This window comes from Phyllostomus discolor, chromosome 13 (genome assembly GCF_004126475.2).
Source record: "Phyllostomus discolor isolate MPI-MPIP mPhyDis1 chromosome 13, mPhyDis1.pri.v3, whole genome shotgun sequence".
In the NCBI taxonomy this organism is placed as follows: Eukaryota; Metazoa; Chordata; class Mammalia; order Chiroptera; family Phyllostomidae; genus Phyllostomus; species Phyllostomus discolor.
The window spans coordinates 6,518,048-6,544,103 of NC_040915.2; the positions used below are offsets into that span (position 1 = coordinate 6,518,048).

The 26,056-nt window shown below is 52.2% G+C and overlaps 1 protein-coding gene across 2 annotated transcripts in view; it reads left to right on the forward strand.

Moving 5' to 3' along the window:
• Positions 1 to 26,056, forward strand: part of SLC22A4 (solute carrier family 22 member 4) — a 40,981-nt gene continuing 14,925 nt past the window's right edge. Inside the window, exons 1-4 of one of the 2 annotated variants that reach the window (XM_028529062.2) lie at positions 1 to 1,533; positions 17,739 to 17,842; positions 19,136 to 19,290; positions 25,357 to 25,528. In XM_028529062.2, the coding sequence (XP_028384863.1) occupies positions 1,141 to 1,533; positions 17,739 to 17,842; positions 19,136 to 19,290; positions 25,357 to 25,528 (824 nt within the window). In that variant the 5' untranslated portion in view covers positions 1 to 1,140. The remainder of the gene's footprint in view (positions 1,534 to 17,738; positions 17,843 to 19,135; positions 19,291 to 25,356; positions 25,529 to 26,056) is intronic. The other variant, XM_036014296.1, reaches the window with a different exon arrangement.

The following is a 26,056-nucleotide window of genomic DNA, read 5'->3' on the forward strand; positions in this document are numbered from 1 at the left end:
TTGCTCCCTTCTTCCCAGTTCCTGGACTGGGGGCGGTCCATTCTGCCTACGGGAGGCCTTCCAGTCCCAGAAGGCTCTGGCAGCTGTCCCATAGGGATCAAAAGCAGAATTCAGGAATAGTGACAGCAACGTCTCCATTAAATGCTCTCACAGTGGGCCAGGCTCCGCATTGAATTGTCTAGAGACCCTGGGATGACCCTTGCCCCCGACCTCCCTTCGTCCCAGTCACTCTCTGACGCAATGTGACCTTGCCCATCTCTTCCGGGCTCCGGACCTGTTTTCCCTTTTTCAAGGTGAGGCTCCGGGCTGTCCCGTAGGCGCTTCCCCGGGTGCCGCCGGCTGGCGACCAAACCCAGCTGGCACTGCTGGGGAGTGGGCGCCCTGTCAGCTGGCGCCGGACACTAGCGCGGCGCCCGTGCCAGAGGAGAGGGCGCGCTGTCCCCGCACAGGTTTCCCCGGAGCACCGGTTGACTCAAGTCCGCGTCCCGCCCGCTGGAGGCCAGCAGAGCTCCCACTCGGGATTGGAAGGGACCGCGGAGAGACCCATGCCCCGGGGCAAGGGGCAGAGGCCGACGGTGAGGGCCGCGAGCCGACCTCTCAAAGACTTTGCTCTCCAGCCCCGGCCCCTCCCTTTCGCCCGCTCTCCCCAGTGAGGTCCGGCTCCGAGGCCTGGGTCGGGTTGCTCAGCTCCTCGGGGTAGCGAGGGACGCGGAGGGCTCTGGAGCCGAGCTTCCTCCTCCATTCGCAGGTGGCCTCGCTGTGCTCCAAGGCCCTGAAGAGTCCCCAGTGGGGTCTTGGGCGGCGGGAAGCCGGGACCCGAGGCGGAGCCCGCCCCGGAGCCCCACCCCGGCGGTCCGGGACGCCCTCTGCTGCCCTCCCCTGCCGAGCCCCAGCCGCGAAGGGGGTGTGGTCCCGAGTTTCTGCGTCGGCTTCCAGCTTTGCGTCCCGATCCCGCGAACGGTCCCAAGCCCGCAGCACGTTTCCCGGAGCGACCCCGCGGCTTGTCCCGGTTTCCGCAGCCGGCCTCCCCCAGAACGCTCTGACGCGCTCGGGTAACGCCCTCGGCTGCGCAACGTGCGCCGGGGAACGCTCTTATCGTCGCCCCCTGTTGCAAGCTGCCGAGCGGCGGCAGCGGGAAGCATGCGGGACTACGACGAGGTGACCGCCTTCCTGGGCGAGTGGGGGCCCTTCCAGCGCCTGGTCTTCTTCCTCCTCAGCGCCAGCATCATCCCCAACGGCTTCAACGGTATGTCAGTCGTGTTCCTGGCGGGGACCCCGGAGCACCGCTGCCGGGTGCCGGACAGCGCGAACCTGAGCAGCGCCTGGCGCAACCACAGTATCCCTCTGCGGCTGCAGGACGGCCGTCTGGTGCCTCACAACTGCCGGCGCTACCGACTCGCGGCGATCGCCAACTTCTCGGCGCTGGGGCTGGAGCCGGTGCGCGATGTGGACTTGGAGCAGCTGGAGCAGGAGAGCTGCCTGGATGGCTGGGAGTTCAGCCAGGATGTCTACCAGTCCACCATCGTGACGGAGGTGGGTGTGTGAGCAGCCCTCGGCCTGTGTCAGTCCCTCTCGAGACCTCCCACTCTGGCTGGCCCGCCACTGGGTTATGCTTCTAACACAGGTGTGCAGCCCAAGAGAACAGGGTTCACATTAAGCTCATTCTTGATCTCTCTGTCTAGCATGGAGAGGATGGAGAAGGGAGTATTATCGCCAACGGTCTTTTCCTTTCAGAGTTTCACAACAGATGAAGTTGTTTCTCAAGATGCTGTCCTAGGCAGGCCCAGCCCCAGGCTTTCCAGATGTGCAGGCTGAGTCAAGCTCTGCCATAGGCAGGAGGAGGGGTGTAGGGGACGCCGCTGAGCCCATGTGCAGACACAAAGGGGCAGGTCTGCTGGTTCCTGGCCACGGGCTTCTGGATGCATCAGGGGCCTACTGCTCTGCCATATGCCTGTGGTGAGGCTTGGGGCCCTGTCTGGAGTCTCCAGTTTCTCTGGAAAGGAGCAAAGGTCCTGCTGATGCCAGCTCAGTGCAGGGAGTCAGAGGGGAGTAACCGTGGTCCCAAGGCACACGTGAAGAGACAGACACATGGACACCCCTGAGCACAGGGCCCGGTGATGGACAAGGGATCCAGCCTATGCCATTAGCTCCTTAGCATCCTAAGTGATTTGGTGGCAGGTTTTCCAAGTTCCAGAAGTCCAGATACACACATACCTCACCCCCTTCATTTCCTGCCTTGCATCTGGTAAGAGCCAGGAGTTGCTGGGTCAGGGGCACACTTCCTTCTGAGAAGGGCATCCTCACAGACTAGTTTCCTGCTACCAATCCTGCAGGTAGGATTCCCCAGCTTCTGGCCCCTCCTCTGCTCTATGTTCCTCCCAAGAAAATCGTGAGGGTGGCCTCTGTTTATCCCCTTCCCTCAGCACAATGTGGCAATCCTCAGGCATTGGGCTGGCTTTGTTCTGAGCACCAGGCTTAGGCATCTCAAAGCTCAGAGGCCCATGGGGGATGCCAGCCATGTTCCAGAGAGGGCTAACATCAACCTTGGGTAGTAACAGGGTCCTGGAGCCTGAATTCGAATTCTGACTGGCTTGCTGTGTGACCTGGGGCAAAAATATTACCCTCTCTGTGGGGATAACAGGGTGAAGAAATACTCCAAGAAGGGGGAGGGGAAGGATAAAATTGGAGCTGAGACTGGAAATATGAGCAGGGCTTATCCAGGCAATGAACATGACAGATTCCAGGAGTGGAATTCCTTAGACCAAGGTGGCTGGAGCTCAGAGGGTGACAGGTGAAGCCAGAAATGCCTACAGAGGGCAGTTCACAGTGGGTCTTGTAGGAATGTAGAGATGTTGACTTTTCCTGAGAATAGTAAGGGTTCTACACGAGGGGTAACATGTCCAGATTAGTGTTTTTAGAAAGAGCTCACTGTAGCTACTATGAAAAGCGAGAAGATTAGTGAGGAAGCCGTGGGAGTTGCCTGGGAAGAGACTGGTGGCCAGCCAGGAGCAGTGGCTGTGGAATCTATAGGACCTGTGCAAAGTGGGCTCAGCCTAGGGACAACCACAGCCTCCCACTGGCATCGGTGCCATGCCTCGCTTGGGCCCTGAGCTGGCCTTGCTTCTCTGGCTTTGATCCCTGAGGAGGGCCTCCTAGCGCTTGCCCACCCCCTTCCCCCAGCCTGGCCCAGGGCCACCTACAGCTGAGAGCCAGCTCATCCCACCTCAGTTTCTGAAAGTGTCGTCAGTGGCTAAGCTGGAGCTGGCCCCACTGGCTGCAGCCCTCCCTGACAGCTGCGTCAGTCAGTCTCTTTGCCCTTCCTTGCTGGTTTTGTCCACCTCAGGTGTCAGGGGTAGGTAGCCACTGGTCCAAGTCCATAGCTGCTCTGTTGTGCCCTGCTGTGGGGATGCACTTCACCACACACACACACACACAAGGGTTTTGTTTTTTCTCATCAGCCTTTCCCTTCCTTGCTTCCTTTTTGAGTGGTAGGAGCCAAATAAAAGGCAGGTGGTGTTTGGGAGCAAGGTGGGAGAGGCCCCAGGGTGACTAGCGTGGGTGACTCTCCCCAGGGAGTTGGTGGCACAGGAGGAGCTGTGGAGCATCCGTTCTGACGCTGGCGCTAAGCACCTGGCGGACTTCAGCCTGCCACGTCACTGCTCAAAGCCTCACTTTCCTCACCTGTATGAGCAGATGCAGGTGTGTGAAAAGGTGCTCAACGCCACTGCGTATTAGGGGAATACAAAGGCAAATCGAAACCACAACGAGATATCACCTCCTACCCATTAGGATGGCTAGCTGTTATTTTTAAAAACACAGAAAATAAGTGCCGGCAGGATGTGAAGGAACTGGAACCCTTGAGCACTGCTGGTGGAATGCAGACTGGTGCAGGCACTGTGGAATGCAGATGGCAGTTCCTCAAAAATTAAAAATAGGGTTACCATATGATCCAGTAATACCACTTCTTGGTATACATGCAGAAAGAATTGACAGCAGGGACTTGAAGAGATATTTGTATACCCGTGGCCATTACAACATTATTCAAAATAGCCAATAAGTGGGCGTAACCCAAGGGCCCATCAGTGGACGAGTGGGTAGGTGAGAGGTGGCACACTGGCCCAGCGGATGCATCTGCCTCTGTGTGTCCATGGTGGTTTCTTTCTGGGGGCTGGGGAAGTTTGATTTACTCGTCCTGTGCAGTAAGAATTACATTCTGTTAAACTTTATTTTGAAGTCATTTTTGATTTAGTGGAAATAGTAAGAATTCACATGAACCCTCCACGCAGGTTCCTGTAATGGTCACAATTGACATAACCATAATTCATTTATTCAAATTAGGAAATTAACATTGGTTACAATATCATTAACTAAATTTTGGATCTTGTTCAAATTTCAGCAGTTTTCCCACTAATGTCCTTTTTCTGTATTAGGATCCAGTCCCGGGTTTTATACCGTGTTGGGTTGTAATGGCTCTTTAGTCTCCAATCTGGGGTGATTCCTCTGGATTTTCTCATGTTTCATGGCCTTGACACTTTCTATGAACCTATCAGTTATTCTGAGGAGTGTCCCTCAGTTTGGATTTGTGTGGTTTGTCTCATGATAAGATTGAGTTTCTGAGTGTTTTGGTAAGAATACCATAGAAGGGGTGTTTCTTTAGGACATCACAGCAGCGGGTACATGATAGCAACATGGTTTATTCCTGGTGATGCTAACTCTGGTTGTTGACAGGAGACACCTGGTTCTTCTTGCTGATGCATGTAAAGAATTACAGATCAACAAAGCTATTAGCATGTAATCAGTTTAATAGTGGCCCATTCCCATGGAAGAGAACAGGACTGGGTACAGTAGGGGGTGAAACGCAAAGTTTCAGGGCAAAGCAGGGTGACAAAAGAAGAGCGGCTGGAGACCAGGGTCGCAAGCTCCGGGCAGCCTGAGGCCAGGTGGCCAGAGGCCCTGTGGCCCAAGAGCCAAGAGCACCCAGAGCCCCTAAGAGAGAGCAAGTCCTTTGTTCTGAGGACGTATATAGTTGGTAGGATGGGAAGGAAAAAAGTTACATGTTGATTAACACGTAAATGTGGTGCCCGCTTTCCTGGGGGGAATGTGACTACCCAAACTCAGGTATGTGTGGGGGCCTGTTACCCCAAATCCTTATCTTGCTCCAGAGTCCATTCGTTCATCTTGCTGTAAAACAAATATGTGACAGGAGGCAGTTAATTAAAATTGGGGCACTTTCCAAAGTTATTTATGGGCTCTTTCTGTATGCATCAGGGACTCCCTCGTAAAACAGATGGTGATCAGAGATAGGCAATTCACCAAAATTGTTTTATGGGCTCTTTCATTAGGCACCAACCATCTCCTGCATTCAGGCCTTGGAATGAAAGCACAGTTTCAAGGCTTTCTGTCCCAGACTGTGGAAACACTACACAGAATTTCAAGGACTTCCCTTCTTTCTTGCTAACATAGTGTTCCTTGTGATGTTGGAACACCTGGCAGTATCATCAGACCAGGCTCAGGACCTCTGAGTTAGCATGTGAGATGTATCTCCTCCCTCCTCCTTGCCTCAGTTTACTGTTTATTCTACCTAATTGGTAAAAGGCATTTCCTGGCAACCAGGGCACTAAATGCTGGCCAGTAACAGTATTGCAGTCTCAGAGTTCTTCCTATGCTGTCTCCTGCCTCATGGTCACTTGGTTACTTCGGTGTCTGCTGGGGTTCTCCACTGTTCAGCTACTGTTTTCCCCTTTATCATTAGTAAATATCTCAGGGGAGATACTCTGAGGCTGTACAAAGTATCTCCTGTTTCTCCTCAGACTTTCACCCACTGATTATAGCATCCCTCACAGGACTTGAACTAAAACCGCTATTTCTGCAGTGCTTGCCTAGTGGTAATTTTTGTATCTTTTGTATCCCTTCCAATATATCAATCGGGACCTGCAAAGAAGAACTTCCCCTTCACTCCCATGTGGCATTTATCTGTACAGTTATTACTTTATATCAGTATAGATTCACGCATATTTATGTTGTTCTGTGAGTTATAATAATACTCTCATTCATTCTGTTGCCTCAGTGGTGCCAGCTTGACCCAAATTGTTCCTCACGTTCAAGATAAAGAGTGTAAAAGTCAGGCTAGGGTCCTTCACCCGTCTCCCGAGCCAGGGCTAGAGGAGGACTGTGTGTGGCCCCAGGGCGAGGCGTGCCAGTCACCGCAGGAGCAGAAACAACAGGAGCGTGTGGAATCTGGCCCAGCAGACTGAGACTGAAGCTTCTTTTGGGGGAAGCAAGGGGCCCGAGCGTCTCAGATTGTCACACGTTGGAGTCCTTCTCACTGAGACCTACAGCAGCAGCGAGGGCCGTCTCCATGGGCAGTACCCTCTACAAAGCCCTTCAGTGTTATGCGCCCAGAGAGCCAAGCCCTATGTGTGAGGAAGCTCAGAGGTCTCTGGCCTGAGGCTGAAGCAGCAGGGAGGGCCCTGCTCTCCAGGACTAGATGCCTGAGAAGGGCCGCAGGCTGAGCAGTGGGGGTGAGCCTAGCTTCTGGCCAGGGTCTAATCGTGGGCTGGCCTCTGCCTCACACATATCCTCTTTTTCTGTGGATCCTCTTTAGTCCGAGGGCTGGGAAAATGAGGCAGTCACCTCTGAGCCAGGCCCCATGCCCCAGAGGCTCTGGCAGAGCCTGGTTTCAGTAAGAACCACCCTTCTGTGGCAAGCCACCGGTGGCCTGAGGCAGGGCTGCTTCCTCACCAGACAGACTTGTAACCTTTCCAGCAACTGGGTGCTTCCTCTAGAAACCCGTGGGTGGAGCGGCTGGTGGTTGTACCTTCAAGCGTGATAGAATCTCCAGCAAAGGGCCTAGACCTTCAGAGGCACTAGCCTTGTATGTCTTTCCTGGGACCTGGGGTCAGGGCATTGACAGAGCAGGACACAGATTTCCACCCGCAGTCCAAAGTCAGGAGGTGGGAATGTGGAGGCATCATCTCTGCTCACAGGACGCTTACCGGAGTCACTGAGAGCAACAAAGGAGGGGAGGACGAGACAGACTGAGCCTGACGTCTGGCACCGAGTGCATTTGGCAGCACACAGAGACGTCCCTCCCCTGGGGCCTGGCTGGGCCTGGCTGGGCTCTGGCAAAGATGGACACTTTGAGTGGTAAGCAGGTTTAGGAAGTTTTCTTTCCATCATGCAGGCAGGCTGCCTTGAGATACTGCTAGCCATTGTGGAGACCGACAGACAGCTTTACTATCAAGATAGCCTGCATATTCACCAAGTTCTCACTCAGACCTGCCTTCTGGCAGATTCCAAAGGGGATGAGGTGTGGGGGCCTGTGCCTCCAGCCAACACCAGCAAGACTTTTATTTCCAGCTGGTGCTTCAGAAAGAGCTTGCCGGAGAACAAATAAAGGAGACTCAGGGGCAGTCCCTAGCTCTGCCCTGAATGTGCTTCCCTGTTGTTTGACAACGGTCACACCCCAAACAATCTGCTTGTGGCCTCTCAACTATGTTCCTCTGACAATGGCCACCACGATCTCCGAACATGCTTTTGTCCAGAGGCTGTTTCATCCACACCTCCTGCCAAGTTTCTGAATAAACAGACTATGTCTGCCCCTCGTGGTGGGCAGCCGAAACCTCACACAATCTAGGAGGTGGGGCGGCGTGTTGTCAAAAACAAGGCTTTGGCAGAGCTGATCAGAGCAGCAGCAAATGCTTCAGGCCCCTGAAAGGACTGAAGTCTCTCCCCTGGGATAGGCCAGACTAGATTTATATTCAGGGCTCAAGCAGGCCTGCCTTGTTGTCTGAAACCTTGGTGGGGTGGCAAGCATGTTTCTAGAGCCCCAGAGAAACGCAAGGATCCCCGTGTGGAACAGAGATGGTGCGCAGAGAAGGGAGGCTCTGGGGAGAGGCTGGATTGACTCACACGCCCTAGCACTTGGCACAGACAGCCCAAGGCTAGTGGTTCCTGCTCTGTGTCTGCCAGACTGTAGGGAAGGCTCACAGTGGCACAGGCCCCATTCCATTTGCTCACATTTCCAGAGTGGAGCCTGGGAGAGCCGTGATGTGCTCCACGTTGGGCTGGAAGTAGCCAAGTCCCTGAGTGCCCCTTCTCTTTCCCTCAGGCGCTCCACCCCCACCCCTGCCTTCCCACTCAAACTTCCTGGGTCCTTGCTTTGGGCAAGCCTCCCAATGACCACAGAACCCTTCTCTGAGGCCTCTCCACCTCTGGTTGCTTTTTATTTACCTCTAATATGAAGAAAGATACTGAGAACATTTTCAGGTTTAGCCCACCTCAATCTCCTGAGCTCCAAGGTGCAGAGGCTTAACTCTTGGTGAATGCAGCCAGGAGATTAGAGGATCAGGTTAGATAGGCTATCTCCATTTTGTTTAGATCTTTTTCTGGGGTTTTGGTCTGTTCTTTCATTTGGAATGTGTGTGTGTGTGTGTGTATGTGTGTGTGTTCTCAATTTGGCAGCCTCCCTGCATTTGTGTAGAGCAGAGACTTAGATAATCGCCAGGGCAGGGCAACCGACTTCACTGCTTTGTGGCTCTGTATTGGGGGAGGGAGGGTGGGGGCTGGGAGAGGGGACAATGCTGCTGCCTGACTTCTGGAGGTTTGCCCGGCACTTACCCCATTTCCAGTCACTTCACCTGCCTCCCATACGTGATTGGTGCCCTTCCAGCTGCTGCCCTGAGATTTGCATAGTTCTAAATCTGTGCAGGGCTGTTTAAGCTTCAAAATCTGGCAGTTTCTTCTACTGCTTCAACCCCCACTGGTTTTATAGCCAGGGGTAAGGGGGATTTATTTTCCCAGCTCTGGAACCCTGGGCTGTGCGGTCTGGGTCGGGGCTGGGCTCCCTCGTTCCCAAGGTGTTCCTCCTGAATTTTATCCATTACACATGAATGTGGGACCCTCCCAATCCACAGCCATTGCCTCTGCCTCTCTGTCCCATCTCCACAGCCCCGACCTTCCTATCTAGATGGATGTGGCTTCTTTAAATCCTTAGTTGGATTTCCATATAGCTTGATTTTCTGACGGTTCTGTGTGTTTTTGAGATCTGGCTATAATTCTGTCTCTGGTTGCGTGAAGAGGTGAAGCATGTCTACCTTTCTTGCCTCCATCTTGACTGGAAGTCTGGGAAACTTCTCTAAGCAGCAAGAAAAATATGATTTGTCATATCCAAGGGAACCCCAACCATATTTACATTTGACTTCTCATCAGAAACCATGGAGACCAGAAGGCAGTGGAATAGGATAACATATTCACAGTGCTGAAAGAACAATGATGTTAACCAAGAATCTCATCTCTAGCAACACAGTCTTTTGAAAATGAAATATATTCCCAGATAAACAAAAACAGAGAGAAATTTTTGTTTGCAGTATTTCCTTACAAAAAATACTGAAGGAAGTTCTTCACAAATAAATTTTAAAAAAAACATAAAATATGCTCTGAAAAAACAGCTCTGGAAGCATGTTTGAAAAAAATATTCAAGACCCGAATAAATGGAAGGAGATCGCATGTTTTGTTCAGGAAGCAGAAGATTTAATATTGTTAAGATGGCAACACTCTCCAAATGCAACACTACAGAATTGACTCTCTGTAGTAACAGAGTCAACACAAAAGATGCTCAATATTATTAATCATTAGGGAAATGCAAATCAAAACCACAGTGAGGTACTTCTCGACACCCACTGGGACAGTTAAAATTAAAGACATACAGGACAATAACAAATGTCAGTAGGAATGGGAGAAATTGAAACCCTCGACTTATGGCCAAGATGGAGGCGTAGATAGACACACTGTGCCTCCTGGCACAACCAAAATAAGAACAACAATAATTTAGAAACAGAATAACAACCAGAACTGACAGAAAATTGAACTGTATAGAAGTCCGACAACCAAGGAGTTAAAATAGACACATTCATCCAGACCAGTAGGCGGAGTGGAGAGGGGTCGTGGCACAAAAAATGGTGACACCAGGCTCGCAAGATGGAAACGGGCGGACCTTGGGCATATAGGCGGTGGCTGGCAGACCCCAGGCGCAGGATGGCAACAGGCAGACCCAGCGAGGCAGCAACTGTGAAGCGAGGCACTGCACAAGGCAGCCGGCTTACCCAGGAGTCCCACATTCGTGCGCACATAAACTAGGCAAGGGTGGGAAGCAAAACAGACTGTGCAACCCAGGGTCCCAGCGCAGGGAAATAAAGCCTCAACACATCAATTGGGGATACCTGTGGGGATTGAGGTGCAGGGAGAGACTCCCAGACTCACTGGAGAGTTTGTTGGAGACACCCACAGGGTCCTAGAATGTACACAAGCCCACCCACACGGGAATCAGCACCAGAAAGGCCCAGTTTCCTTGGGGGAAGCGGCGGAAGGGACCAATATCTAACAGAGAGCAGAGCAGGCACCACTGTTCCCTCTCACAGCCTGCCCCCACATATAGCGTCACAACCCAGCAACTTGGGTGGCCCTGCCCTGATGAACACCTAAGGCTACGCCCCTCATACATAACAGGCACGACAAGACAAAACAAAAATGATCAAATAGATCAAAGCTCCAGAACAAATCCAACTGAGCTATGAACAGATAGCCAACCTATCAAATGCATAGTTCAAAGCACTAGTGATCAGAATGCTCACAGAATTGGTTGAATTTGGTCACAAATTAGATGAAAAACTGAAAGCTACGCTAAGTGAAATGAAGGAAAATGCACAGGGAACCAATAGTGATGGGAAGAAAACTGGGACTCAAATCAATGGAGTGGACCAGAAGGAAGAAAGAAACAACCAAACAAAAGAATGAAGAAACAGGAATTCAAAAAAATGAGGAGAGGCTTAAGAACCTCCAGGACATCTTTAAAGGTTCCAACATGCGAATTATAGGGGTACCAGAAGGGGAAGAGGAAGAGCAAGAAATCAAAAACTTGTTTGAAAAAAATAATCAAGGAAAACTCCCCCAATCTGACAAAGGAAGTAGACTTCCAGGAAGTCCAGGAAGCTCAGAGAGTCCCAAAGAAGTTGAACCCAAGGAGGAACACACCAAGGCACATCATAATTACATTACCCAAGATTAAAATGGAGAGAATCCTAGAAGCAGCAAGAGATAAGGAGACAGTAACCTACAAAGGAGTTCCCATCAGACTGTCAGCTGATTTCTCAAAAAAGACTTTGCAGGCAAGAAGAGGCTGGAAAGAAGTATTCCAAGTCATGAAAGCCAAGGACCTACATCCAAGGTTGCTCTATCCAGCAAAGCTTTCATTTAGAAGGGAAGGGCAGATAAAGTGCTTCTCAGATAAGGTCAAGTTCAAGGAGTTCATCATCACCAAGCCCTTATTATATGAAATGTTAAAGGGACTTATCTAAGAAAAAGATAAAAAACATGTACAGTAAAATGACAGCAAACTCACAATTATTAACAACCACACCTAAAACAAAAACAAACTAAGCAAACAACTAGAGCAGGAACAGAACCACAGAAATGGAGATCACATGGAGGGTTAGCAACAGGGGAGTGGGAGGAGGAGAGGGGGGGAAATAAGTAGCATAGATGGTAGGTAGAAAATGGACAAGGGGAGGGTAAGAATAGTATGGGAAATGTAGAAGCTCAAGAACTTATGACACATGGACATGAACTGAAGGGGGGAATGTGGGTGTAGGGGGTGTGCAGGGGGGAGGGGACTGAAGGGGGGAATGGGACAACTGTAATAGCATAATCAATAAAATATATTTAAAAATTTAAAAAAAGAAACCCTCCTTCCTTGCTATTGGAATTGTAAAATGGTGCAGCCACTTTAGAAAAACAGCTGGGAGTCTCTCAAAAGGTTAAATGTAGACTTATCACATGACTCGGCGATTCTACTACATATATCCTAAAAGCACAATAAAAATAAAAACATATGTCCATGCAAAATCTTATGCACAAAAGGTCATAACAGCATCATTCATACAGCCCGAAAGTAGAAACGACCCAAACTCTCTCAGCCTATGAGGGGCTAAATGAAATGCATTTCCCTGCAATGCTAGATTATTGCACCATAAAGAGGGGCGGAGCACTGGCACGTGCTACACAACATGGATGGACCTTGAAGACATTATACTCAGTGACAAAAGCCAGTCACAAAAGACCACGTATTGTATGACTCCATTTACAAGAAATGTCCAGAACAGGAAAATCCATGGAGATGGATAGTGTGTGAGTGGTTGCCAGGCGCTGGGTGGTGAAGCATTCTAAAATTAGTCAGTGCTGACGGTTGCACAACCCTGTGGCTATGCTGAACGCCTCGGAAATGTGCACATTCAAAGAGTGAATTTTATGGCATGCCAATTAGGTCTTGATATAGCTGTTACAATAAAAAAGAATGAAATAGCCAGCTTCTTTTTCCCCAATGGTCAAGAAATTTCCAGCTTTCAATCACAACTAAGTCATAAAGAAGAAATTGGGGTGGCCTATATTCTATTATTAACTAACTATTACTTCTTATTCCCTCCCAGAATGAAAAATAACTATAAGAGGATGTGATTGAAATCCATTTTTCATTCTTACATGGATTAATGTGAATTTCTCATTTACTCTCATCTCTGGGATTGCTGGCCACAGATAAAGGGATTTTGTACCTTACTGTAAAAGCTCTTTGGTCACAGAATACAAAGTTCTTATTTCTGGGAATCCCTTTTGCTCACTCAGGTTTAACTGTAACCTGCTCTGCTTATGCATTCATGCTGTTCATTCTAAGTCGTTGTTTTGCTTAGGCCGAGGGTGCAAAGTCAGTAGAAAGGGGACTGCCATGTAATGAGACCTGTAATGTGCCAGGCACTGTGTCAGACACTCTACTACATTCTCTGTCCAGTGCTCACAGCCTCCCCACAAAGGAGTATTACTGTCTCCCTTTGAAGATGAAAAGCAGGCTGACGGGTGAGTGAGCAGTCCAAAGTCTCATGGTTGTTAACAGGACCGAAGACAGCCTGTGGCCCTTGCTCAGCATCAAGCTGCCTTCCCGAGTTCTCAGATCTGCACAGTTCTTCGTGGTCCTTTACAGCTGTGGTAAAGGCTAAAACTTGGGCTACCTGAAGAGTTCAAGGTTGAGGGTGATTTTCAAGGACACTATATGACACCACACATTTTCCAAACTTATTTTCCATTACTCCTAATTGCTCAACATTTGTTTGTCAACAATGTGTTAAGCCCGTACCATGTGCAAGCTTTAGTTACCTCAAATAGTTATGTGAGTAGGTTCAGGTTTTAGCACTCCGTCCATCTGGAGGAGAATGAGGAAGGGGCGCCTCTTCTCCACTCCAGCCAGAGAGCATGGGCACTGGAGCCCAGCATAGAGCCCACCCCGCCCAGGCCTGCTGGGCTCATGCATGCTCACGTGCATGCCTGCTCTGTCCTATAAAGTATGCTTGACCTTGAATTTTGTGGAGGCTGCAACCATGTCTGTTCTGTGCCCCACACAGAGTCAGGCCCAGAGCAGGTGTTCAATGACGGCTGGATAAATGATTAAGCAAGTCCCTTTACCGATCCACAGGAACATGGGCTGGTTATTCCGTGTTCTGCACCTTCATTTCCTCAGTTGTACATGGGGATAAAGAGAGTGCCCATTTCACGTGGCAACTCTGAGGTCCCATGAGACCACACCAGGCACACAGTGAGTGCTCAGCCCGCCCTAGTTGTCATTCCCATTGTTACTGTCAGGAGGGATGAGAGGTGCACCCTTCTCTGGCAAGAGTGACCTCCCGTCCCCTTTTACCTGGTGACTTGGGTTTTTATTTCTTAAAGCAGAGCTAAAGGCCAGATGGTCCAGCCACACAGAGCTCACTCTGCTCTGTTGGGAAATCTTGGTCGGAGCCCCTGAGGATGAAAAGGACACAGTCACCCAGGGAAGACACACTGGGCACCCCCACCCTACTCAGCGTGGGCCAGTTGGTTCCCACAATCCACTCTATCCAGGGTATGTGGGGCGGTTATATTTCAGAAATGTTAGGGTGTGACCTGAAATCACAGGTCTGGAGGAATGCCAGCCAGCTACTCACCAGGCCACCCATCAGCCTCTGAGCTGGCCGTGTAGATGTGTGTTTGCATGTATAGCGCACACGTGCACAGAGACCCCGGGCACGGAGCTGTTCCATCAAGGGGAAGACTGTCTCCCACTGAGCCTGTCAGGTCACTCTCAAACACAGAGACTTCCTTGGGGCCCTGTCCTTGGGCCCCCAAGACACACCCCTCAGATCCCAAGGGGCTGTGGACAGGCAGGACCTGGACTCCCCAAGGATAGCCCCATGGAGAAGAAGGCCCCTCTTCAGACTGACAGCTGATTTACTAGACTGCGGCTCTGCCGGCCCCAGCTGGAACTTTGTTTGCCAATCCTGTGTCCTATTACCAGGCCCTTCACAGCTTTCTAAAAAGACTCCTTGGGCACAGCAACTCCCCAGGAGAGGACCTGGCCCTGGAGCCAACCACGGGGAGTCATGAGGTCCAGCTGCCTTCCCCTGCAGGCAGGCAGGAACGGGACCTCTGAAGGGCGAGGGCAGCCTGCAGGGGTCCAGGCAGGTGGCTGCCATGCACACACTACATATGGTCGCCTCCTGTGAAACGCGCCGTTGACAAGGCTTCTTGAGCCATTCTTCCCAGAGGGAGGAGGACCTCGAGCCGGGGCTACATGGCCTCCAGAGAGAGAACGATGGTGAGCTGGCCCACACCTCACTCTTCCCAGCACCCCAGGTCAGGACGCTGTCCCCACTCCAGTCCCCAAAGGGATCAAGCCCGAGCCACTGCTTGAGCGGACTTCACGGGCAAGCAACCTGTGCAGTCACACAGGGCCCATGCCTGCTTTTAATGTTCTGATAGCGATGTCTTGAAATTCTTAATTTTTGAACAAGAGGGCTGCTGCCTTTTCACTTTTGCACGCCGCCTACAAATTACATGGCCAGTCCTGCAGGTGACCTTTGTTCATGCAATGCCCAGCACCACACTTGACAGCCTTCCTCTTTTCTTTCTGTCTTTACCTCTTATCTGTCCTCCTCTAAGGCAGGGTTCTGACAGAAAAAGTTCAAAAAACCACCAAGGAGAGAGACCACATTATCTTTGGAGGAGCTTTTCTGCTTTACAGCAGACGGAATGGTGAAGATCGATAATGGACCCTCGGATACTTCTGCCGAGCTTGAGATCTGGGCTCCGTTGGAGCTGCAGGCTCTGGTGGAGGCCTCCTACCCCTCGTCTTGCAGTCACACTCCTTGACGAAGTGTAGGGAAAGGAATTTAGTAAGATCATTTTGTCTGGCCTTTGGAGTTCATGTCCGAAGCTGGAGACGTCTACAGGTTTGAGTTCAGAGACCTGAACTGCTAACTTGCATGCCCTTTTACTTGCTATGGCTCCCAACAAGCCCCAGTCTCAGAACCTCAGTTTACTCCTCTGCAAAATGGGTCACAGTCCACATCAGGAGGCTCTGGAGTCTCCATTGCTCATCTCACTGTGTTGAAACAAATCCCAAGCCTTTTCTGACACTGGCCAGTGAGTTTGGGAAGTGGGTGGCCATTCATTCAGGCACATGTCCTATTTACGTTTTCCAATCCCTGGGCTGGCCAGGCCCATGAATCTTGCCACACAGTTCTGGAGGGTTTGTGACCTTTCCCTGAGCCCTGTTCAGGGGTCCCTGGGTGATGCAACCCTACTCTGGGCAGGGTCTCAGAGTTCTCCTCGGGTCGTGCCTGAAGGGTGGAGAGCCCAGTTCCTGGGCCACATTGGCTTTCTTCTGCACAGCTGTGCCTGGACGTCCTGCCTGTGGCCAGCACCAGCGGCACCAGGAGAGGCCACCTCAGGAATCTGGCTGCTGTCTTTATTTAGGACAGGGGTGTCCTCAAGGACTTTGGCTCCAACATCACAGCAACCCCTCTGTGGAAGAAAGTGTCTAGGAGGGGCTTCTCCAGGTCTCGGTACTGAGGAACACTGAACTTCTGCAGAACGAGTTCGGCACTGTGCACTGTGGTCCAGGGCAGGACAGCTGGTGGCCAGCTGCCCCTCTGCCTGGTTGTTGTGCGGGCCCTCCTCCCCTGTGCTTTCGGTCTGCCCCAGTTCCCTTGGCTTTTCGTTTCACACCTTTCTCTTCCATGCGTCCTCACACATACCTCTCTCTGCTGCAGAACTAGGTGTGATGGAAATCTGTGAATTCATGTTTAAGTCTGTTTCAGCCTTGACTGGGCAGCTCAGCTGGTTACAGCATCGTCCCATGTACCACAAGGTTGAGGGTTTGATCCCCAGTCAGGGCGTGTACAGGAGGCAACCAATCAATGTTTTCTCTGTCATATTGATGTCTCTCTCTCTCTCTCTCTCGTCCATAAGGATATCCTCAAGATTAAAAAAAAATCTATTTCAGGGAAGTTGTGAGGATTAAGAACTGAATTGCCTTGCAAACACCCTGGAAGTAGCACCATCACTGAATGGAGCTGGGATGGGGTGGGGGTGGGCAACAGGGAGTCTTTTCCTCTGGACCAGGCCACACTCAACAACCTCCTGACCCATACTCATTGGCATTTGTTTATTTTTTAAAAAAATAGTTTTGGCCTGGCTGGCGTAGCTCAGTGGATTGAGCGTGGGCTGCAAACCAAAGTGTCGCAGGTTCAATTCCCAGTCAGGGTACATGCCTGGGTTGCAGGCCATGACCCCCAGCAACCGCACATTGATGTTTCCCTCTCTCTCTCTCTATCTCCCTCCCTTCCCTCTCTAAAAATAAATAAATAAAATCTTTTAAAAAATAGCCTTGGCTGGTGTAGCTCAGTGGATTGAGTGCAGGCCTGTGAACCAAAGGGTCGCCAGTTCATTCCCTGTCAGGGCACATGCCTCAGTTGTAGGCCAGGTCTCCAGTAGGGGGCACATAAGAGGCAACCACACACTGATGTTTCTCTCCCTCTCTTACTCTTTCCCTTCCCCTCTCTCTAAAAATAAATAAATAAAATCTTTTTAAAAATAAATGAATAGAAGTTCATTGAATATGTTGAAATTTTTGCAACCTCCTTTGAGATTTTGCTGAATTGATTTAAGAACTGGGAGGAACTGGAAGTCTGGTAGAAAGCCTCATTTTATGGAGCAACCAGTAGGTTCTTGTTAGGACTACAGCAGCCTGTGGGCCTTGGGCAATGGGAGGGCCCACCCTTCTGGGAAGGAGGGTGAAGGAGTGTAGATGGGAGATAAGGTCCTGCAGCTCAGTGGCGTCCTAGATGGTGCCCCAGATGGGGCCCAAGCTTGGCTTCTGGTGTGAATGGACCAGGGAGCAGCCGGTTCTCCGGCGGAGTCTACTCAGAGCACAAAACCACAGACCCCACTGAGATCACTGACCCTTTTCAACAAAACAGAGGAAACTTTTATACCTGGACCAAGTGACCTTGCCCCTGCCCGGCCCCTCAGGAGTTTGTGACACCTCTGACGCCTTCTGAAGCAGACATGCCACCTCTGCTTCATGCTGCTTTGCAGCCGAGGGCCACCCGTCCCATCACAGCCTGGGCCTCAGCTCACTTCTCGCTGTTCGAAGTGAGCGGAGCCAGAGGCATCACCCTCCCTCTCGGAAGGGGAAAGGGCGTTTCAGGGAGGAGAGTGGCTGCCCCAGGAAGAGGTAGTCAGCAGTCTGCCCCGGGGCTGTGAGGTGTGTGCCCTTTGAGCAAAGGTGAGCCTGCCCTGGCCACTGCTCACACTCCCTGGGGCTGGGGCTGGGCCTGCCAGGGAGTTGGGCTCACGTGTAGTGCTGTGTTCCCTGACAGTGGAACCTGGTGTGTGAAGAAGACTGGAAGACGCCCCTCACCTCCTCCCTGTTCTTCGTGGGTGTGCTCCTGGGCTCCTTCGTGTCCGGGCAGCTGTCAGACAGGTAAGGAGGCTGGGAGGGAGGAAAGGTGGAAGAGGGCTCCTTCTCCCTTTCTTCTCCAGAGAAAGCAGGCCCCTCGGGCCACGAGTCAGTGACAGGAGGAGCCATGATGTGTCCTTTCTTCCTGCCCTCAGCCCCTTTCCGGGACCCACCGGAAAATGGAGTCGTCCTATCACCAAACCCCTCAGAAAAGGCATGCTGCCGTCACCACTGCCTCCACCCCACCCCATCTTGGGTGACGTGATCCGTCCACAAGCAGCCATCAGCCAACTGGGGCCAGACAGCAAGCACCGCTTGCTAACTGTGCACCCACCTCAGCTGTGGGTCAGGCCCCTGACCAGTCCCGGGGGGCCACAGAGCGGGGTCCGGGGGACCTGGAGCCCACAGTCTGGAGGAGGTGGCAGCAGGGCTCTGGGAGAAGTGCCCCACTGGCCCCTGGGTGTTTTGTGGGGACCAGAATGAGAAGGTGGGAGTGCTAAATGCCAGTGCTGGGGGAGACTTCCCAGAGGAGTGGAGCTCCCTCCCCCAGTTACCAAGCCCAGTGGGACCCCAAGCTCAACAGCCTGAGACCTGAGTTTGGAAAATGGGGCAGGAGACTGCTCACACCTGTGCTCCCTTCTGCCCATTGGTCACTATCAGAAGGTGAAATTGCGACTTAAGCCAACTGCAGGGTCACTGGTGGATATTGCTGGAAGATACACATTCCATCATAGGGCAGTGGTTTGCAATATTGGTTGCACATTAGACTCACCTGGAAAAACTGTTTAAATCCCAATGTCGAAACTGCATCCCAGACAATCAGGATCTCAAGAGGCGGGTGTGAGCAGCAGTGATTTTGAAGGTGAGTCCAAGTCAGCCAGGGTTGAAGACCATGGCCACAGAGGGAGTCTTGTGCTTGATTGGCAGAATTCCCACGCTGCTGCTATCAAATGGGCCTGCACTTTGCATTGCATCCACTTTCCGGAAATGTGGCGACAGCTTCTGCCTGTGGCCCATTCTAAAGAGATTTCCACGTGACCCCTGCTCTGTGCTTTTGAGATATGGTGCTCCCATGGGAGGCTTAGAATCTCGGGGTAACTCCGGGGCACATGGATGCCTGAGGCCTCACCAAGGAAGAACCTGGGCAGATGGGAATGGCAGGGAGAAAAGTCTGTCTTAGCCCTGAAAATAACAAAATCTGAGGCGATACCTGACTCTGCACTGTGGCCATGTCCACAGTGCCGCTGTGACCGGCTCATGCCACACACTGTACTGTGACTGCCGCGTGCCATGCTCTGTGCTGTGTGTGCTCTGCAGGTTTGGCAGGAAGAACGTCCTCTTCGCCACCATGGCCGTGCAGACTGGCTTCAGCTTCCTGCAGATTTTCTCCGTCAACTGGGAGATGTTCACTGTATTATTTGTCATCGTCGGCATGGGCCAGATCTCCAACTACGTGGTGGCCTTCATACTAGGTAGGAATGTCTTTTGATCCTTGGGACTTCTCCTTCCAACCCTCTGAAAGGCCCAGGAAGAGCAGGGGCACTGAAGGGGGCACAGGGAGTGCTTTTACTCAGCACAGAAGGAAGCACCTCAACCTATGAACTGTGCTTCCAACATGTGACCAGCCTTGGGCACGTGGGGAGTGAGGGGAACTGTAGCCACAGGTTCACTGATCCTGCCACAGGCAAGGCACATGCTCACGGGGCACTGGCTCTGCACCGGGTCCTGAAGTGTGGTGGTGGGAACCAACCACGTTACAACTGAGACACATTTCAGGAGCACAGGGCTTGACAGGGGCAGCGAGTGGGGGTCTTCGGGGAGGGATGGTCCAAGGATGTGTGTGAGCTGAGCTGTGAAAGCTCGAGATTATCTGCCTCAGGCAGGGCCAGAGAGTGTTCCCGGCAGCTGTGCAGGGCCCAGGGAGGGACTTCGGATAGCTGGTGTGGCCGGTACACAGGTGTCAGGCAGGAGTTCAGTGCCAGCCCGCCATCGCTGCGCAGATCTGCTCTCACCCCGAGTCAGAGCCCACCCCGAGGGCCTATCAGCCGTGTGCAGGACCAGCCGAGTTGCTGATAGGAGTCCTGTCTCCCGGCAGCAGCCTTGCTTTGGAAACAGCAGGCTGCATGAGGGGGACCCACCAGCTTTTCTGTGGGGGAAGGGAAGTGAACTCCAGGAAAGTGGATCAGGGAGTCCCCAGAAGTAAGAGTCCCCAGCGTGCTCCCTCAGCCCGCCTGCTCTCCCTGAACAGGTGAGAGGAGGGGAATTGAAGGGCACCTCCGGGACAATAGACCCCAAATCCCATAATGTCTGTGTGATAATATATCCCCGTGGGCTCGGTGCTGTCCCAGTTTGTCACATGGTCACAGCGTCATTGTTAGCAGTGCTCCTTTAATGAAAGGCTAATGAGGCTTCTCGCCTCAAGTCTGAATCTGGTAAGATGACTCTGATCACCTCTAGAAGTCTGGATGACTCACTGGCTCTGGAAATACGGTGTTTTCTTAGTTGAGGATGTGTACAGCCTTTGTCGGGTTGCCAAGAGGGAATTATTCAAATTCCACCCCTTTAATCATTTGTGAAAAACCCCTTGCCACGGGCCCAGCCTCAGTGCCTGAAGAAAGGAGGGGGAGAGCGTGCTGAAGCCACATGGACCTGGCAGATAGCATGCTCTCCACAGGCTGCAGTGGGAGGGGCCTCTGTAGGGGAAGGAGGGGCAAGTTTTCTGTGAAGAAGGTCATTTGTGTAGAGGACCCAGAGAGCTTCAGGACAGTGGTGCCAGAACCTAGAGAGACTGGAGGGATTTGGGGCAGAAGCTACAACCTCCTGATGCCTGTTGGCCCCCAGGACACAGGATGTGGGGGCACAGCAAAGCCTATCATTCCCATGGTCTATATCCCCTAGAATCCGTCTTCCTTTTGGTGACCCTCCCAGTACCTGAAACCCAGTGCCTGGCTCCGCTTGGGCCAGAGACGCACCAGAGACTAAACAGGCCCCTCAAAACAGAGGGCTCTGCCAGAGGCCAGCACACTCCTTTAAGGGGATGGAAAGGACCATCCGAGGTAGAAGGCAGAGAACTGTGGCGAAGCCGGGAAGCCCAGTTGGTGGATTGGCAGCCAGGTGGGGCAGGCGCTGGGTCCCTCAGGTTCTGCTGGACAGCAGCATTGAGACCTCCGAGGCCATGGAGCCTCCCCGGTAAGCGTGGATGAGGACAGCCCACCCTAAGCCCCCTGCAGGCAAGTCCTGCCCAGCCGTCCCTGACACTGCAACCTGCCCGTTGACTCAGCACTGCCCGTGCTGAGCAGCGGGAGGGTGGGGAGTAAGATCATAGATCAGTCAGAGCCCAGACGTTCAAGCCAGGCAGGGCGCTGGACACAGCAGGCACCCCCAACAGCTTGGGGCAGAGCTGATGTAGGGTACCCTGGAAGCCTCCCTGGCTGTAGTTTTACTCCACCGTGCTCTGAGGGAAGCTGCTGACCTAGTGTCCTGGTAGAGGACCCTTTCTTTTGGACTCTGAGGTCTGAACCTTCTTAAGAGAGTCACTAAAACCACCCTCCTGATGGACCAGCTGGGCTCCTGCATTGGCGCTGGGGGAGCAGAGGGGCGATGGGCCAGCGGCAGGGAAGGCTGAGGCTGGATGATTCCCTGTAGCAGCACAGCAGCTCCCTCTGGTGTTTGGAGGCCGATGCAGTGAGTTCCTGGTTCTGACTAAAGAATCCCACACCCGGGGTCTGGGCCACCAGTTTCTGTCCAGGCCTTCACTTTGCCCTCTGACTCTCAGGGTGAGCTGGCAAGACTGTACAGTGATGACCCCCAGGTTTAAGGGTCTCCACAGTCATTCAGGAAGCTGGCTTACCCCTTCCACTAAGTGGCGCCAAGGTCCCCTCCTTGCTCTGCTTTTCAACAAGACTGCCAGGGTCCTGGGAGACCAGGAGAGGGACGGAGGGAGCAGTGCTGCCCACGGGGACAGAGAATGGCGCACCTGGAAGTGGGGGCACTGCCTGAGGGCCGCTGGGTTAGGAGGACATTCAGGACCAAGGACACGGACCCTCCCCATACTCCAGCAGGCAGCACAATCTTCTGCTGTTTCCCAGAAATAAAGCCTTCAGCCTGTCCACAAGCTTTTGGATAAAATGCCAGCAGCATCCCTCATAACTAGCTGTTTGCATTTACTTCACACACTTAACTCCCTGCAGTGTTGACTGACTCACTGAATTGGTCGCCCCCCGGGGCTCCTGACATCGGCCTCTTATGCAGCGCGGGCGCCAGTGTGCTGGACTGTTTAAAGCTCTGCTTCCCCTGCTGTCCGGGTGTGTCCTCCCTTCTGATAAGTATGCGGGGATTGCATCCTCCTTTATGACTCTGGCGACCCGGACACTCAGGCAAAATTAAAATTGAACTATCTTCATTATGTAGCCTTTATCAGTCACATATTTTTTAAATGTTTTCAAATTGAGATATAATTTCCACACCATAATGCTCACTCTTTTGAAGGTTAAAATTCAATGGTTATTGGCATACTCACAAAGTTGCACAGCTATCCACTCTTGTTTAACTCCAGAATGTTTTCCTCGCTCCCAAAAGATGCCCTGGGCCTGTCAGCAGACACTCCCCGACCCCCTCTTTCCCCGGCCCTGGCAACCTCTAACGTACCTTCTGTCTCTATGGGTTTGTCTGTCCTGGACATTCCTGATCAACGGAACCACACAACACGAGGCCTTTGTGACTGACTTCCTCCACTGAATGTTTTCAAGGTCTGTCCGTGATGTAGCTCGAATCAACCTCCCAGTGTATGGACATACCACAGCCTGTCCATCCACGCAGCAGCGGGTGGACACCTGGGTTGTTTCCTCGCCCTGTGGAATGGGTTCAGTGGCCCCTGACTGCACCTGTGACTGACCACCACAGAGGGGCCTGCTCGGTGTGGGAGTGAGCCTGGCCCTCTCTGAGTCTCCCTTGTGGCAGGAGCGCTGAGATTCAGTTGGTGGTGACAGGCAGTGGGCAAACACTCTGGCCAGAACTTGCTCCTTTGACTTAGATGTCAGAGTTTTACTCCCCAGAGACTCTCAGAGGCCCAACCAGACTAAGGCCAACTGGGCTTTGCCCTGGAAGCAAAAGCCTTGGGTGTAGAAGAGGCCAGGACAGGAGCCCCGGCCAGCACAGCCTGAGCCTCACTCCCTGCACCCGTCACCTGGCCAGCCAACCACTCGGGAAGCTTGCAGCAGCTTTGGGCCAGCAAAGGTCCACAGGAATCGGGCTCCTCTCTCAGCGTTCCTCAGGCTGGTGGGTCTCCAGCTGGTTCAACGAGCAGCCCGGGCAAAGAAAATGCAAATCCTCATGCCTGGAAAAGGGATAATACATACAGTCTCACTGATCTCCCACACGTGTCTCCACTGGAACCTCAGTCGAAAGACTGCATAACAGGGCCAAGGCTTTGCCTCCAGGTGACTTTTTCTAGATGTTACCCACACGTGCACTCCTGGCCGTCCCATTTATTAAGTATGAATTTAGGCAATTTGTTCCAGCTCTTTAAATCTCAACTGATTACATATAAAATAGAAGCAATATTCTTCTATAACTGTTGTGCAGTTTTAAACACACAATATAGGTAAACCCTTAGTCTTGGACCTGGCACAAAGGACCTACTCAAAAAAAATATGCTAGCTATGAAGATGATGGTGATGATGACGATGATGATAATGGTTGAGGAAGGTGATTATCCAAAGTCAGAGAGCAGGAAGGCATGCTAACAAGAACTATTCAGGTTCGTGCCATCCATGCTGCTCCACACACAGAGAAGCAGAGAGCTAGATTTACGAAGCTCCTGTCCCCAGTGACTACTCAGCCAAGTGAGAACAACTCTGTTCCGGCCCGGGGCCTGCCCCTAGAGAGGAAGCTTATCCAGGAACCCAGCGGCATAACTGCTGTCTCTCATCAGGGTCATGGGGCCAGGAGGGAGCTCCCTCAGCCTCACGATTCTACGAGGTTCTCACATGGTCCTGTGCGTTTTCTGTTTTCCACAACCCAGCCCTCTGCCGCTTCATTCTGAGTCTCTGTTTAGGAATACAGCACCCCCATCCAACCCCAAATCGCAGCTGCTACAGGCAAAGTGTCTAGAAACCGTGGCAGGGGCAGTCTTCCTATGGAGAGGTAGGAAGGTCATTAACCGGGTAAGAAAAACCTGGAAATAATGTTCACGGTCCTCAAAGAGGCCAGGCCTGATCCTTGGAAATGAACTTAGAAGCTGAGAGATGCCCTGGGGAGTGGGGTCTCGTGTCCGCAGTCTAGGATGGGAGAGGCGCTCAGTACTGGCAGCTTTGATCAGTCTGGTTTCAGAAATGGCTGTCGCAGAGGGAGCCACGTGGCTCAGTCTTGCTGAGTGACAAAGAGGCGGGTGGGGATGGGAACAGGTAGGCGGTGAGCATGGGAGACCAGGCGAAGGGGTCATTTTACTGCTTCTCTGGAATTAGCCCTATTCCTTAGCCTGTGCCCAGGGCATATAAACATAATTGAGAAAATCTCTCTTGAAAGCCAATCTGAATAGTGTTTGAATGGTCTTTGTATGCCCTGGGCTCCTTCTCTGTCGTGGTGGCAAGACCTCAAACAAAAGGCGGAGTGGTTGCCATGGCCCAGGTCTCCACCCCCAGGGACCACCAGTGGACTCTGTGGAAAGGGCTTGGAGCTCTATGACAACAGAAGGAGCTTGTTCTTGGATTCTCTGGAAGAGCAGTGCCGAACCCCAGCCGTCATGGCGCTGAGCAATGCAGGACGCACAACCCCCTGAGTGTCCTTTCCCAAAACAGGGCCCCGCACCCCAAGCAGTCTTGGGCCTTTGTGGTGTCTGGGAAAGCTCTGTGGAGTTCCCTGGGTGTGTGGCCAGCTCCAGGGCTGCCACCAGCAGGCCAGCAGAACACTGCTTTCTTTTCTTGGTCTGAATGGCTGAGGTCTGCCTGGGGCGGATCCCTGGGCACAATGTGGCTTCATGGGAATCCAGCCCCTGAGCCCTGGGGCCTGCTCTGTGCACCTGCAGAGCCGGCTGGATCCCAGGGTTCAAGGGTGGGGAAGAGTGTCCTAGCCTCACCCAATAACTGTGACCACTCCACTGTTTCCCCACAGGCCATGGTCCGTATCTGTCCTGCAGAGAATCGTGGGAAAGCTAATTCACTGTTACCCCACAGAGCCCCTCAGAAGAGCCCCCACTGTCTCCTGGAACACTTCTCTGTCCCCCACCCTGGGGCTCGGATTTTGGAAATGTGGCATTCCCCAAAGAGGTTATTTCTTGGGGTGGGGCTGCTATTTCCATGTCATAAAATGATCTTTAAATGAAAAAATCTAGAGCTCCTTTAAAATCTCATGAAAACTTACCTTCCATAAGGTGTTAAGTCTTGAGTCCCTTCCCACCTTCCTCCACCCTGACCCAGTTCACAAGGCAAACACCTTTTCCCTTCCTGAGTGACTACAGTTTGAACTCTGCCAGGTAATGATGTAAAAAGCCAATATTAAAGTAAGTTAAAATGCTAATATTCCTCCCTTGTTTTGCACAGGCACAGAAATTCTTGGCAAGTCAGTGCGTATTATATTCTCTACATTAGGAGTGTGCACATTTTTTGCACTTGGCTACATGCTGTTGCCACTGTTTGCTTACTTCATCAGAGACTGGCGGATGCTGCTGCTGGCGCTGACCGTGCCGGGGGTGCTGTGCGTCCCGCTGTGGTGGTGAGTGTGGCTGCGCCCCAGACAGCCCCCTGCTGCAGGCCAGCGCAGCCTGGGACCCAGAGCCTGGGGCTGACCGAGTGCCCTCTCCCTGGAGCTGGCTGAGGCCGGCCTGTGTGCTGGGGTTTAATTCTCCACTGTCCCACAAAGCACCTTTCTCGGGAGGCCGGAGCCCTCTCGCCCCAGGCTCTCCCCACTCTTGTCGCTGTCGGTGGTTGTTCTCATTTGTGGAGATGGTCCTGTTGAGTTTTTTTGTTTTGAACTGCATTCCCCTGCTCTTTTGACACTTTTTTCTCTCTAGGAAATCTCGTTCTCCTTATGGACTCAACTAACATAGTTTCTGTCCTCAGGCATTTAAGGTATGCCTGTTTATCCGCTTTGTCTGGAAGGGTGAAAGAATTACTTTTGTTGAATGAGTTGTTACAGAAATTTTCTCTCCACTCTCAACCCTCCAACCCAATTTGGGCACATCAGTATGGGAACCCCAAAGACTGCAGATGCAACCCCAGTTCCACACACTGTGGTACGTGG